Below are 13,426 nucleotides of genomic sequence, written 5' to 3'. Positions count from 1 at the left end.
GCTGCAATGTCGTTTTTAGGGTACAATCTGTTTCTAATAAAATTTCCATTGTAGACAATCACTCCATCTTAACATTTTCAAATGTGTAATCATTAAAATGTAGACTATACTTTTAAGTAATGAACCAAATGGCAAAAAGGTTTTCCCGAGGGAGTATACGATAACTTGTTATAACTTATTAGTTATAACATATAACCTTTAAACTGAGTAAACAGTGAAAAAAATATGATGTTTTGGGGGAGCTCTGAGAAACGCCAGACCAAATATTGCTTCTAAAATCCCAGTGTGTTCATTGATGCTTTCTACAGGGAATCATATGCGTAATGTTTGTCCGGGGGGAGGGAGAAACGTTGACTTCTTTCTTGCGTGCTGCACTGTTCTGAAGGATACCACAGGAGACTTAACGCGCAACCACGTCTGCAACTTCTCAAACACGATAAAGACAGTGGAGTGATCGGAGACAAAGACATACGTTCAGACAAGATGAGACACGATAACCTATAGAATAGTACTTTAATGATGTTTAGGACGTTTTCCCGCATTTACATAGTACTTTTCTAAAAGACTTTTTACATACCCGAAAGCATTCACTTGTGGTGACTTTTTAATATAAGCCTACATAGGATATTTTATTTACAGAATCGGATATTGTTCATATTCGCTAGGACACTCAAGAACAGTTTTCAGGATTTTTTTCCCCCACGTTTTGGAATGAATTTTACTTAGGGAAGCGTACCAAACGAAAGTCGGACTGTAAACGTTGTTTTAGGCCAGGGCACCACGTTTTTCCGTGTTTAGGTTTTTGAGGGCTGACTTGGCCGTATCGCACTTTTAGGAATGTTCATGAACATTGACTCGTTCCGTCGGCTACTGCTGCTGGCACTGGCTAGTGCCCTCGCCGCTCCGAGTGGATGCGGGAAAGAAATCAGACCAGAGGTTAGTTCTCACTCGCATACAAGACCAACACACTTCAATAGTTATTTCGTGCGTGTGAGTATCTGTTTGTATCGACAGTACAATTAGAGATACAGGTAGATAGATATTACAGGCGAGTTATTTGGGGGGTGTTTTATATTCACATGATTCATGATTCTCTAAATATTTGGTAGAAATAATGCAATTCACTTTTAGTCCACGTCAGATCATCACTGTGTTTAAATAAACGGCAAGGCATATCTCATACTTAATATTCAGTCATATATTCTCAATATATGTCCGTATTGGGCAGTCTTTGGGTTTATTTAGGTTTGATTCAGGTTTAGCCCAAGAATTCATAGTTCATGTAAGTTCATGTAAGTAACACATATGTAACACATAACAAAATAAATATTTCTGAACATTTCTCCGAATCATTCTGGTATATAGATTGGCAAAAATACTCACTATTAATGTCAACATGTGCCCTCTTTCAAATTGTATTACCTTTGTACACTTGGATAAATTTAAATGGCCATTTTCAAAGTTTGAGTTTGGGCCTGGAGTAAATTATGCATACTGTAGGGGATTACCTCTAAAATCCTTTTAGTCCAGAACTGGTCTGTGCCAAAGAATCCATGCCTGAGAGTAATAAACCGTCTCAAGTTGATCTCATCTCTGTGGGTTACACACAACCTGTGATCAACCCACTAATGTCTGCAAAAGAGATGACTGGCTGGTAGATGGTAGGCTGGTACAGCAGTTTGAATCATAGATAAAAAGAAAGAAAGAATGTTCTTGCACATTTAATTAAGGTTTGGAGCATGCCCGAGCATTAAGGTACGTCTAATGAGTTCCCACAGGTGAGAAATCCTTTAGGAGGACACCAAGTTTATGACTTCCTCTTCATCATGCTCCTCCTCTTTCCATCCTTTACATTTCTAAACTACTGCGAGACACAGTCAAGGCTGGGCTAACGGCGGAGAATTCAGCCTCTCTGGCACAGACGAGTCATATGAGAGTCATGTGGTTGAATTGAAAAAGGTCACATCCAAGGTCAAATCCCAGATGGCAAACGACATGCGCACTCTCCCTCTCCGGACTCAAAATCTGTACAGGTTGAAAGGAACATATGCTAAACAAGTGTTAGTACAGATTTTTCTAATAATTCTGTTTACCACGAGTATTTATTAGGAAACAATTTGCTTGGAGTACACTTGGAGTATACTTCGTATATCAATGAGTAATTTGCTTTCTATTTCACATGCTAAACTGTGTAAATGGTTCTAGCTTATGCAACAGCCCTAAGGAAGTAGCCTAAGTAGTATCCCTAAGGAAGTGCCCTATGCGATGTGTCTTCCCTGATTCATTTATGTCTTTTTGCTTTATTCATTTGCTGGATTGGCACGATGCTTTTAGGTCTAGATTTGTTTTGTTTTTTTAAACAAAAATCTGCATTTGTTTATTCCCTTTCCCTCTCTAGCTCCCTCTACTGATTGGTGTAGAGGTACCCTTTAAACCCTTATAGCAATCCGAAGGTGCAACAATGTAAAGTAGTTGTTGTTACAGGTGTTGTGTAAAATTTATAAGGAAAGAAAGCCATAAGCCTAATGGAAAACAGCTGGATGGTTCTCTTTCTTTTTCTCTCTGTCTCTGTCTTTTTTTCTTTTCCCCACAGCTTGCAGCCCACAGAAAGATGATGTATTTATCCCAAGTAGTATTACAGATGTTGTAAGAGTAACTGACTGCTCACCAGAATCCATCATGCTCCTAGAATCCATCATGCACTGCAGAAGCGTGTGCATGTGCAGTAGAATGCAGAAGCACAGGCTAGTGTGCATGGACCCCCCTCTCCCTAATAGGCTGGAAGGATAAGTCGGTAAAGTAGTGCCAGTCAAATGTGGGCCTCAAGTGTGTGCAAAGCATGCATCTCATTCATTATTTATACAAACATACTGCACCCTAACCGAACCTCAGCAGTTAGACAGGGTTAAACGCCACTGGATTTGTTCTTGTTGGTCTTCAGGTGAGTGTGATGCTAAATAGCTCAGTGATCTTAGGCGCCACGCGCTGAGACTGTGTGAGACCGAGACTCAGGCACCGATGACCACAATTCCCTGTTTTTTCCGTTGGCACAAATCTGATTGGAACATCTGAGTCAGTCTGTCTTGCTCCCATTCAAACTCAGGGAACTGCTCTCCCTGCTTCCCTCTTCTCTCCCATTCTTTCTTTACCTTCTGCTTTATCTTCCAGTGTTTCTCACCTTTGTTCTTCTTATCTGCATCTGTTTGTGCTCTCTCCCCATCTCTCTCTCTCCCTCTCTGTATCTCTCTATATGTTGGTGTTCCTAAAGTAAGACATGCTTTGAAAACCCACACAAACTGTTTCAGGCTGGAAACTCTTATGGCAGTCAGAGGAACCGCTGTCAGTTTGCTCTGTTAAACACAAAGCTGTTGCATGCTGGCTCACATTTTGTCATGCGGTCAGAAGGGACAATTCCAAAATGTTGCAACACTGCAGAGATGCAAATTGATCTTCTCAAAAACAGTTCTTGGAACATGTATGACTCTTTATTCCCTGTAAAATACTTATTCATTTGGGGAACAACAGCAGAAGATAAATATTCTCAGCAGTGGTAAACTTTAACTGTCAAAGGCAGTGTGTCTAATTTGAACACGTTAAATCTAAATTCGCAAATACCAGAAGTGCTGATATAATTTTCCGCCTACATAGCTACATATGTTTACCATCTCAGCACATCTGTAGGTGAGGTCATTGCATATGGTTACATTTAGTGTCAGAGGTAGCTTTTACTGTAATTTTACCCTTTCAATTAGAACCAGCCCTGCTCTTTTTCAATTAATTCATTGGGATAAATATTAACTGAAAAAAGGGACTTTCAAAGGGTTAATCCAAGCTGTTACTCTGCATATTAAATATTTTTCACTGGGTCATTTGGATGTGAAAGACAATATCTCTGTTTGTGCTCTTACACTGATCTGAGTGCAGTACCTAAAAGCCACGCCAAGCATGAGCAGTACATAAAGGCTTCCCAGACTGCCTGAGGTCCAGGAGACTTAATAAAGGCTACCTGTCTGTGCACGGTAGTAGCAGACACAGTGCTCACACAGTGATTCCCTCTTCCCCAGCCTGAGGAGCAGAGGAGGGATTCTAAATAGAACCTTTGACGCTCAATGCTGGGAGTTCCAGAGGCCTGGAGCATGCTGGGATATGTGGCAGGAGTAAGAAGAGGGGGCTTCAGTGAGCCAGAAAGGGTTGCTCTGATGTAGAGTACGATAGTGGGATAGAACAGAAAGAGAGAGAGGGAACAATTGATGAAGAAAGAGAGAGAGACTGAGACAGAGGAAAAATGAAAGGTTGCAAGAGAGTGCAAAAGAGAAAGGGAAAAGTAGAGAGAGAGAAAAGGAAAGAAAGACAGAGAGACCAAGGAATGGCTTAAGATAGGAGAAAGAGGGATGCTTTCTACCCCTCTGTGCCACGGTGTTTCCAAGCACAGGGAGAATGACCACAGTGCCATTTCAACACACACACACACACACACACACACACACACACACACACACACACAGAGCAGTCAGAGAGAGGGAGCAAGAAACGGAGGGAGGGAGAGAGGCAGAGAGAGAGAGTTTCTCTCCCTCTCTTTCTTTCTCTCTAAGTCAACTGTCCAGATTTCTGATGCAATGTAGCACAGGTCCCTGTATTCACATGTGCAGTACTGTGCACAAAGCATTTACATTTATGGAATTTGGCACTCTTATCCAGAGTGACTTACAAAAGTGCTTTGTCATTTACTCATAGAATACCTCGTAGCCAGTACAGTAGGTTAGATTCCAATATTCCAATTAACTAGAATGCTGTTGAAATACAAGGATTAATGCTGATGTCTAGAAGTGCAAAATATATAAGCTCTAGCTCAGACAACAATCAGTGCAATAAACAATACCCTACAGTATTCCCTACAGCATTCTTCTGTCAGAAAGCCATTTCTAGCCTATCACAGTAAACATCCTCCAGAACAGGACTTTGTTTATCAGGAGTTTTGGTTTGGCATAGAAATGCCATTGATGGTTGAAGTTTATAATGTGATTGAGAGTGATTGTATAGTTCTTCCGTGGTTGATGTATTATAATCAGTAATCATTGAGCTCATGGAGGTCTTACACTCCTGGAAGTTTGCAATCAGCTGGTGCTCCACCAGCTGTCCTCTATATCTCACTCTGTTCAGCGGCAGAGAGTGGTAATGTTTGTCGGAGACCCCCTACTCTCATGTATAGTAAATATCTCTAATCCATCTTCTCCCATAAATGTCTCTATTCCATGCAAAGACTGAAGCGCTGGAGTTGTTTTCAGTAAGTAATACAGCCTAAGGCAGAAAAAGAAAGAGAAATCAGTCTCGGCTGACACGCCGATGGTATCTGCACGTCCCGAGTGAACTCTCACGAGCTTTCGTCCCTTTTGAAAATGGCAGCGATGGCGAGAAAAGCTACAGAGGCCGGGAGATGGAGAAAGGGATAGAGAGAAAGAGTAGTTGTAAGGTCTAGGGTCTGAACAATTATTGAAGAATCCTTTGTAATTTCTCTAACTGAGCTTGTGGTCAGAATGGAGCCAGAGGCTGTCTGAACCATAAACTAAAGCCTATGCACACACACACACACACACACACACACACACACACACACACACACACACACACACACATACACACACACAGACACACAGTATTACCTCAGATTCACACATCCGTTTGCCTCCTAATGGAAATTCTATTACCAGGCATTATGCTTCGGAGGTGGAAATGAAGCCATTTGCCAAAAAACTACAAAGTTTTGGGGGTTTTTTTCTTTTCTTTCAAATTTCTTGACTCTGATATAGTCCAGGAATAGACTAATGGTGTTGTTTTGTCCCAGGGCTGTGGGTTTGGGTCTCTGGAGTTTTAGCTGAATCAGGTCCTGTGGTAACTCAGTATATTTAGGCTGTAGCGTTTCTCTGTAGACTCTTGATGTTGAACAGGCGTGCATTTGGTAATGTTTCTCTGTTACTTTTGGTGAAACATTCTGCTAAACGTGTTTTAGGTTGGTGAAAAGAGCACAATGCTGAAAGGGACCACAATCAGTAGTAAAGTCCGATTAGAGCACTTCCTTAGATTTAATGGTCGTAGGCGTGATGGCAAAAGTGTGGGAGACAAACAGAAAGAGTGAGTGAGTAATGGAATGGGATGTTAGAATCAGGGTGTATTTGAGTTTTATTTAACTTTTCTCAGTTGATGATACATTTTCTCAATGATGATACATTCCCACACAAATAGAGGAAGTTTATGGGGATGTGATACTTTGAAGTCAAGTTGTAATTTTAGTAAGTGTCTTAAGTGTTTTATTCTGTTTGTTTTCTCTTTTCTCTTCTTTTCTCTCTGTGTCTTGAAGGTTTATTTTTGTAAGATGGCACTTGCTAACACATACTTTTCAAGGCACCCAGTCAGCCTGGCGTTACTCTGAGCTCTCACACACCTTTGAGTTCACTAAAAGCCTGAACTCAAGGCCACACACATAGGCTTGTGCCTGTGCACGCAAACACACACATACACACACTTAGGTTCATCCAGGGTCTTAAGGAGACACACACCTAGTATTACTTACCATTACCAATTTCTTATTCTATTTTTTATGGTATTTTATTCCAGCTTGTGTTTTTATTTAGCCGTCTTCTTTATTTTACTCATTTACAAAGCTTTTGAGAGCTTTACAAATGGGAAGTTGACTTGATTCAATTCACAATCATCAGCACACATGTTATTTCTGGCTGTTTTTTGCCCTTTTATTTTAGACATTATATTAGGCTGATATGTTGCTGTAATCAAATGAGTTGCATAGAAACCACAGAGGGAAAAACGCAGGTTGTGAGTTAATTATACTTGATGACTATGATTAAATGAGGTCATATGTATGTTTCTTCCTCTGCCTTTGTCTGTCTGACTCTCAATCTCACCCCACTCTCTTTCTCTCTTTCTCACACTCTCGCTCTCTCAGGTGTGGCTGCAGCATTATGGATACCTTCCTCCCGGAGATGTGCGGGCACAGGCAATCCGGTCACCTAAATCCATCGCCACTGCTGTCTCTGACATGCAAAAGTTCTATGGTCTCACTGTCACCGGAACCATGGACCCGGACACACTCAGGTGAGTGTGCCCATATGCGCTGATCCAGCCAATCACACAACAGGTTGCTGGTGCATAATACAGGAAGCAAATAAGCTAGCATCCTGGTTACTGACCGATGATGACTGAGGTGTACAAATGTGTGGGTTCTGTTGCCAGGGCGATGCAAAGGCCACGCTGTGGGGTTCCAGATAAGTTTGGAACAGAACTGAAGAGCAACCTGAGGAGGAAACGCTATGCCACCCAGGGCCTGAAATGGGGCAAGAATGAGATCACCTTCAGGTGAGTGTCATAGTCACCAAAAACATTCAGGAAACACCTATGTGAAACCGATCAGTAGTAGATGCTGACACTGTTGTCACTTAAATATTATATTTTAATAATGATTTTTAAAATAATACATTTTGACATGCAGTTGAAAGTGATTATGTTCTTTATTATTCCCAAATGCACCTAATGCGAAAAAACTAATATATTTATCTGAGTGCTCTGGGGTTCTTGTTTCTCAGTATCCAGAACTACTCTGCTAAAGTGGGTGAGCATGCCACGTATCGGGCGATCCGGAAGGCTTTTAAGGTCTGGGAGTCGGTGACACCACTGACATTCCGTGAGATCCCTTACAGCCAGATCAGAGACAAGCCTGAGAAGTTCGCTGACATCATGCTCTTCTTCGCTGATGGTTTCCATGGTGACAGCACACCTTTTGATGGTGTGGGAGGCTTCTTGGCTCATGCGTACTTCCCCGGCGAAGGGATAGGGGGCGATACGCACTTTGATGCGGCTGAGCCATGGACGACCGGCAACGTTGACCAAGGAGGTAAAACATGAAAGAAGATGAGAAGCAGACTAGAGCGTTAGAACTGTATCAGACTTTTGTCTTTTCTTGTGCTGAACTGTATTGGACTTTTTTTGTCTTTTCCTGTCTGTCTTTCTCACTTTCTTTTCCCGTATTCCTCAATCTCTCCATCCCCTGTCCCGCCCAGGCAATGACGTGTTCCTGGTGACAGTGCATGAGCTGGGCCATGCACTGGGTTTGGAGCACTCTAGCGACCCATCAGCCATCATGGCACCTTTCTACCAGTGGATGGACACAGAGAACTTTGTGCTGCCCAATGACGACAGACAAGGAATCCAGCAGATTTATGGTTGGTCTGCGTCACTTAAGCTCCCTGCATTGTCACCTTCAGTTAAAACTGCTCTGTTTGGAATGCTACAGATCCATAGTCTGCTACAGCCAGGTAGAAAATGCCACTGGCTCATGCTTGATTACTGCTTCCACTGAATTTCTAACGAGAAGTGTAACTTCATGAATGCTTAAAACTTGCACAGGAGGTCAGCATGTCCCAAATCTGCCAGCTTTATATTTCATGTACATCTTAAAAGGTCCTTCTGGAAAGATTTCAGATAAATGTAATTAATTATTGTACATGAATTAAAGCATTCTCTGACAGCAAAACGAATACTAGTATGTTTGTCTGAAAACAGTGTCTCAAATATACACTGCACATGTTCATTTAACACACGCCATTTTGCTCTGCAGCTAATTAAATTGGGTAAAAGAAAAAAGAAATATAATTTTAAAATTGCAAAAATCAAATCTGTCTCCACCTGTAGGTCCTGGGTCAGGAGATGTGCCCAGACCTCCTGCCCCTCAACCCACACGGAAGCCGGCCGGACCCTCCTTCGGGCCTGACATCTGTGAGGGACACTTCGACACCATCGCTGTCCTTCGAGGCGAGATGTTTGTCTTTAAGGTAAAGAGAGAATCAGCACTTTTCCACAGTTTGCTAAATGTCCAACAGTCACACTACGAAACTGATAGCTGTGTAGTATCAGTAGTGTACTACTGTATAGCTGTGTAGCTGATTTACTAGAGCAGTGAGACATGCTAACTAACTAGAGATAGACAGTAAGATGGTCTGCTTTACTAGCAGACTGGCTGTTTTAATGACAGGTATAATGGCTAAAAGACTGGCTGATGTACCACCACCTGAGGGGATGAAATGCATGTCATCCAGACTTGTACAGTATCATGGACATAGTGTACCAGCAATACACTTTGCGCATGTGTATACATATGCAATACATTCTGAAATAGCTGCACGACCTCTCCCCTCACAGGAGAAGTGGTTCTGGCGGATGCATGATGGGAAGAAGAATAACCCCATGCCCATCGGACACTTCTGGAAGGGTCTGCCCCCCTCCATCAACGCTGCCTATGAGCGTGCTGATGGGAAGTTTGTTTTCTTTAAAGGTACGTCTTTGGTTCTGCTCATGCTGGATTCAATTCCATAGGTCATTGTTATATTGAGGGACTCATCCTCTCCCTCACACCCACTGCAGGTGACAAGTACTGGGTGTTTAGTGAGGCCATTATGGAACAGGGATACCCCAAAACCTTCAAGGAGTTGGGCACCGGCCTTCCCAGAGATAAGCTGGACTCTGCACTCTACTATACCCCAAATGGAAACACCTACTACTTCAGAGGAAACAAGTGAGTGTTATATCTGGAGAGAGAAATGGTTCTGACAACACTGCCCATGAGACATTGTGTTATTCGTCCATTGTGTTGGTTCCTCTTTTGTCATCTCCACTTTCCTTTGGTCTGCTCACCACATCCTCCATCATCTGCTCCCATTCTGTTTGCAGATATTACCGCTTCAATGAGAATACACGTTCTGTTGATGCAGGCTACCCCAAACCTATCAGTATGTGGCAAGGAGTGCCCGATGGTGTCAAAGGATCCATTATGAGCGACGATGGAGGTACTAGAGTAAATGAGTGTGTGTGTGGTCTTCTGTTGTATAGCCTTGGAGGTGTATAGGCAGGATATGACTAAGATTAGGTCATGGTAGCATAGTGTTTTGATTTGGGAAGTATGTTCTGATTCAGCACACTACTTCCTACCACGTGGCGTGTGGTATGTGCTTTGTGAAGGTCAGATAAATTCCTTCTGAGAGGTGCTACTCTGCTGCTGATGATTATGGTGGTATACAGTATTTATGTCCATATGTCATGCATGTCTTAGAATGTCTCTCTTCAACTGCTCTTTAGCCTACACCTACTTCTACAAAACCAACAAATACTGGAAGTTCAACAACCAGCAACTGAAAGTGGAGTCCGGCTACCCCAAGTCTGTCCTGACCGACTGGATGGGCTGTGAGTCTACAGTGGAGCATACTGAAGAGGAAGTGATCATCATCGAGGTGGATGAGTCACCGAGTGGTATTCCCAAGCTGGCAGTGGCTATTGTGATCCCCATCCTCCTATTGGCTTGCGTGCTCATCACTCTGGGAGCTCTCCTGTTCTTCCGTCGTTACGGAACCCCGCGGCGTCTTCTTTACTGCCACCGCTCCCTGCTGGACAAAGTCTAGAGACGGAGGGGTGAGGAGAGGGAGGGACAGAAGCGTTATTGGGACGACGACTATAAGGACTTGCGTTTGCGGTTGATTACAGAACCACATGGAGACAAAGAGGAGGAGGATGCAGTGAGCGAGGGATGAAGAAGTGAAGCAACTGAAAAAGGGAACAGTGCATTTTGTATTGTTATTCGTATGCCTCTGTTGGTATAAACAGACTCATAAAGGAGAGAGAGACACAGAGAAGAAGAGGGAGCCAGCCATTGAAAAACCTTATTTTTAGCCCCTCTAAAGCACTTTTATATTGTTTCATCTCTCCCTCTTCCTCTCTTTAAATCTCTCTCCCAAATCAAATGACTCCAGCCACAGTGCTGTGTGAATGAGTGCTTTTGTTTTGTTTTGCTTTCTTAAATTTTCATTTTATCTTTGGTTTTAGCTCATAAAGGTTTGTGCTAAATTTTCCCATGCTTGTTTCCAGGGAAACCTTGTTTCCTAGCCTTTCCTTCAACAGTGCCTCACACGTCTCAGGTGACACAGTGCCTGCGTTTGGGAGGATGACCAAGATGGTCTGTTTTCCCCTGTTGTCCATAGACATGCATGAACGTGAGCTACAATGTTTGACTCCTGTGAATGTTGCCTTTAAGAAACACAGATTGGTATTTTCAATAGTAGGGACTGCTATATTAGAAAGGGTAGAAGTGAAAGGTCAGAGTTCAGGGAGGGAGTGTGGTTCAGCTCTAGAGATGAGGCCAGTCTGTATTTACACCTAGAGAGCAGAGCTGTCTTGCAGGTACAAAGCCAGATATTAATGTTATTAAGTGTTTGTTACCATTTACTATTGTTATTAATGTTAATTAATGATTGATGTTGTTGTTATAACTATGATTATTATTATTATTGTTCTCCATATGTCCTTTTTAACTTGTTTGTCATTTTAAGTCCTGCTGGACAGAGGCAGAATGTGACTGGTATCAAAATGAACCAGTTTTTTAATGTTAGAAACATCAGGTTCTTGCATCAGATCTCACAACAGATTGGTGTAATTGATTCAGAAACATAGAAACACCATTCAAGCATTGGCACGCTGGCAGGCCAAAAGTCCCTTTCAAACAGTAATGTTTACTTGCTTTCAGACAAAACTGTAATTGGATTGGGTTTGTTGTATTCACATGGTTCGTTCTTGGAAACCTTCCTTCTTCCGTCTTGTTCTCATGGGTGAAGCAAACATGTCTGAAATGGATTAAACCTGTTTCTAGAAAAAATAAAATGGTGCTATGTATTTCTTGAATACACACACATCCTCATCAAAGTGTAATTAGTCTTAACAATGATAATGATAATGATATTTATAATGATATAAAGTGATTCTTGGTTGTTTAGAACTTTTTGTATTTTGGGAATAAACTATATAATAAAAGTATTTTGTGAAAATATTATTTACTATTGCAATTCCTCATGTAATTTTCATTGAAACTTCTCCCTTTACTAACATCTAGCTGCAACTTCAGTATTCATGGTTTTAAAGCATAAGTAAAAATGCTGATTTTGCCTGAATGGTTGTGTGTGTGTGTGTGTGTCTGGGTATTCCATGTTGTTTTCACATGTTCCAGTGCAAAACAATGAGACAAAACAGGCTGTGACATGTCAGGAATGGGGAGTGTTTGATGGATCATACTGTGTGCATGTATGCGTCTGTGTGAGGCATGTAACTACTCTGAACGGTCCTTTGAAAAAAAGAGTGAAAAAGAATGCATAGTAGGCTCTCCTGCCCCCAATATTGTTTAAACTGCTTTTCCAAAGTGCTCTGCCATTTCCTTTTTGGCTACTCTTCCACTTCTCTTGTGCTTTCTCTCTCTCTCTCTCTCTCTCTCTCTCTCTCTCTTTATTTCTCTCTCTCTCTCTTTATTTCTCTCTCTCTGTCTTGCTCTTATTTCTCCCCTTTCTGCAGAATTGTTCTCTGTTATGAGGCTTTTAACTGAAACCATTCCTTCCCTCACCACAAACATCTATCTGTTTATGTTTCTCCTTCCTGCTCTCCCTTAAGAATATTTCTCTCTCTCCCTCTTTCCCCCTCTCTTTCTCTCTCCCTCTCTGACAGTCTGTTCACTTTATGCCGTCTCTGTCTGTGCGTCTCTGTTTACTGACGAGGGTATAATATGCATGAGACAATCATCACACTGCCACACTGAAGTTTAAAATCACTAATGACTATCAAAGGATGCTCAGTTTTAGAAAAAAATAAACATCTTTCAACATTTTATTGGCTTATGTTGCACATTTAGATACTTCACATCAACAAAGTCTCATCTTCTCTCCAATCTGCTCCTAGAACAGGAAGGGATGAGTACGTCTCATCCTCTCCACTCTGCTCCTAGAACAGATGGTGCCAGTGTGGCAAAGCTCCGGCTTTGTTTGATTCCTGTCTGGAGGGGTAGCCCAAGAAGCACACACACACAAACATACACGACTGCAGACATATCCTCACAGCTGGACAGCAGAATGAGGCCTAGACAGCTAGACAATTGAGATTATGTGTGTATGTGTTTGATCAACCTAGACAGCTCATAACATGCTTTGGGATTCTCTCTAAAATCTTAGAACCATGTGAGTGTGCGAGTGAGTGTAATAGAGTGGAGGCTGAAGTCACAGCCTGGACCCTTGTAATGTGTGACATAACAGTCATATGCTGAGAAGCCAGCTCTTAACTGGGGAATGCTGACTTTCTCTGGGTTTCGATGTTTTTTAATACAATCACTTCACCTCCATCAGGCTTTGTCACTAGTGGTGATTTTGGACGGTCATTTTGTGTACTGAATGTGTTGTTTGTATTGTTTTTTTGTTGTTTTAGTATTAGTCAGCAGTGAACGGCACTTGAAAAGAGACCCTTCACTCCTCATCATTCGCAGTCAGTCCACAATAAGAGTTTCACATATGGGTGTGGAACTTCAACACTGAGTGTATGACCCAGTAACCTGTGATGA

At 42.0% G+C, this 13,426-nt stretch overlaps 1 protein-coding gene across 1 annotated transcript; it reads left to right on the top strand.

The window, feature by feature from the left end:
• Positions 1-375: 375 nt before the first annotated feature.
• Positions 376-11,865, top strand: mmp14a (matrix metallopeptidase 14a (membrane-inserted)). The gene is made up of 10 exons (XM_035520055.1): positions 376-936; positions 6,959-7,107; positions 7,246-7,368; positions 7,596-7,903; positions 8,070-8,231; positions 8,701-8,840; positions 9,208-9,340; positions 9,430-9,580; positions 9,736-9,851; positions 10,141-11,865. The coding sequence occupies exons 1-10, from the start codon at positions 838-840 to the stop codon at positions 10,458-10,460; spliced, it is 1,701 nt and encodes a 566-aa protein (XP_035375948.1). The 5' UTR covers positions 376-837; the 3' UTR covers positions 10,461-11,865.
• Positions 11,866-13,426: the final 1,561 nt, after the last annotated feature.

Source organism: Electrophorus electricus, chromosome 19 (genome assembly GCF_013358815.1).
Source record: "Electrophorus electricus isolate fEleEle1 chromosome 19, fEleEle1.pri, whole genome shotgun sequence".
Lineage (NCBI taxonomy): Eukaryota > Metazoa > Chordata > Actinopteri > Gymnotiformes > Gymnotidae > Electrophorus > Electrophorus electricus.
The sequence above is the reverse complement of the archived record's forward strand: the minus strand, read 5'-3'. Positions and strand labels throughout refer to the sequence as shown.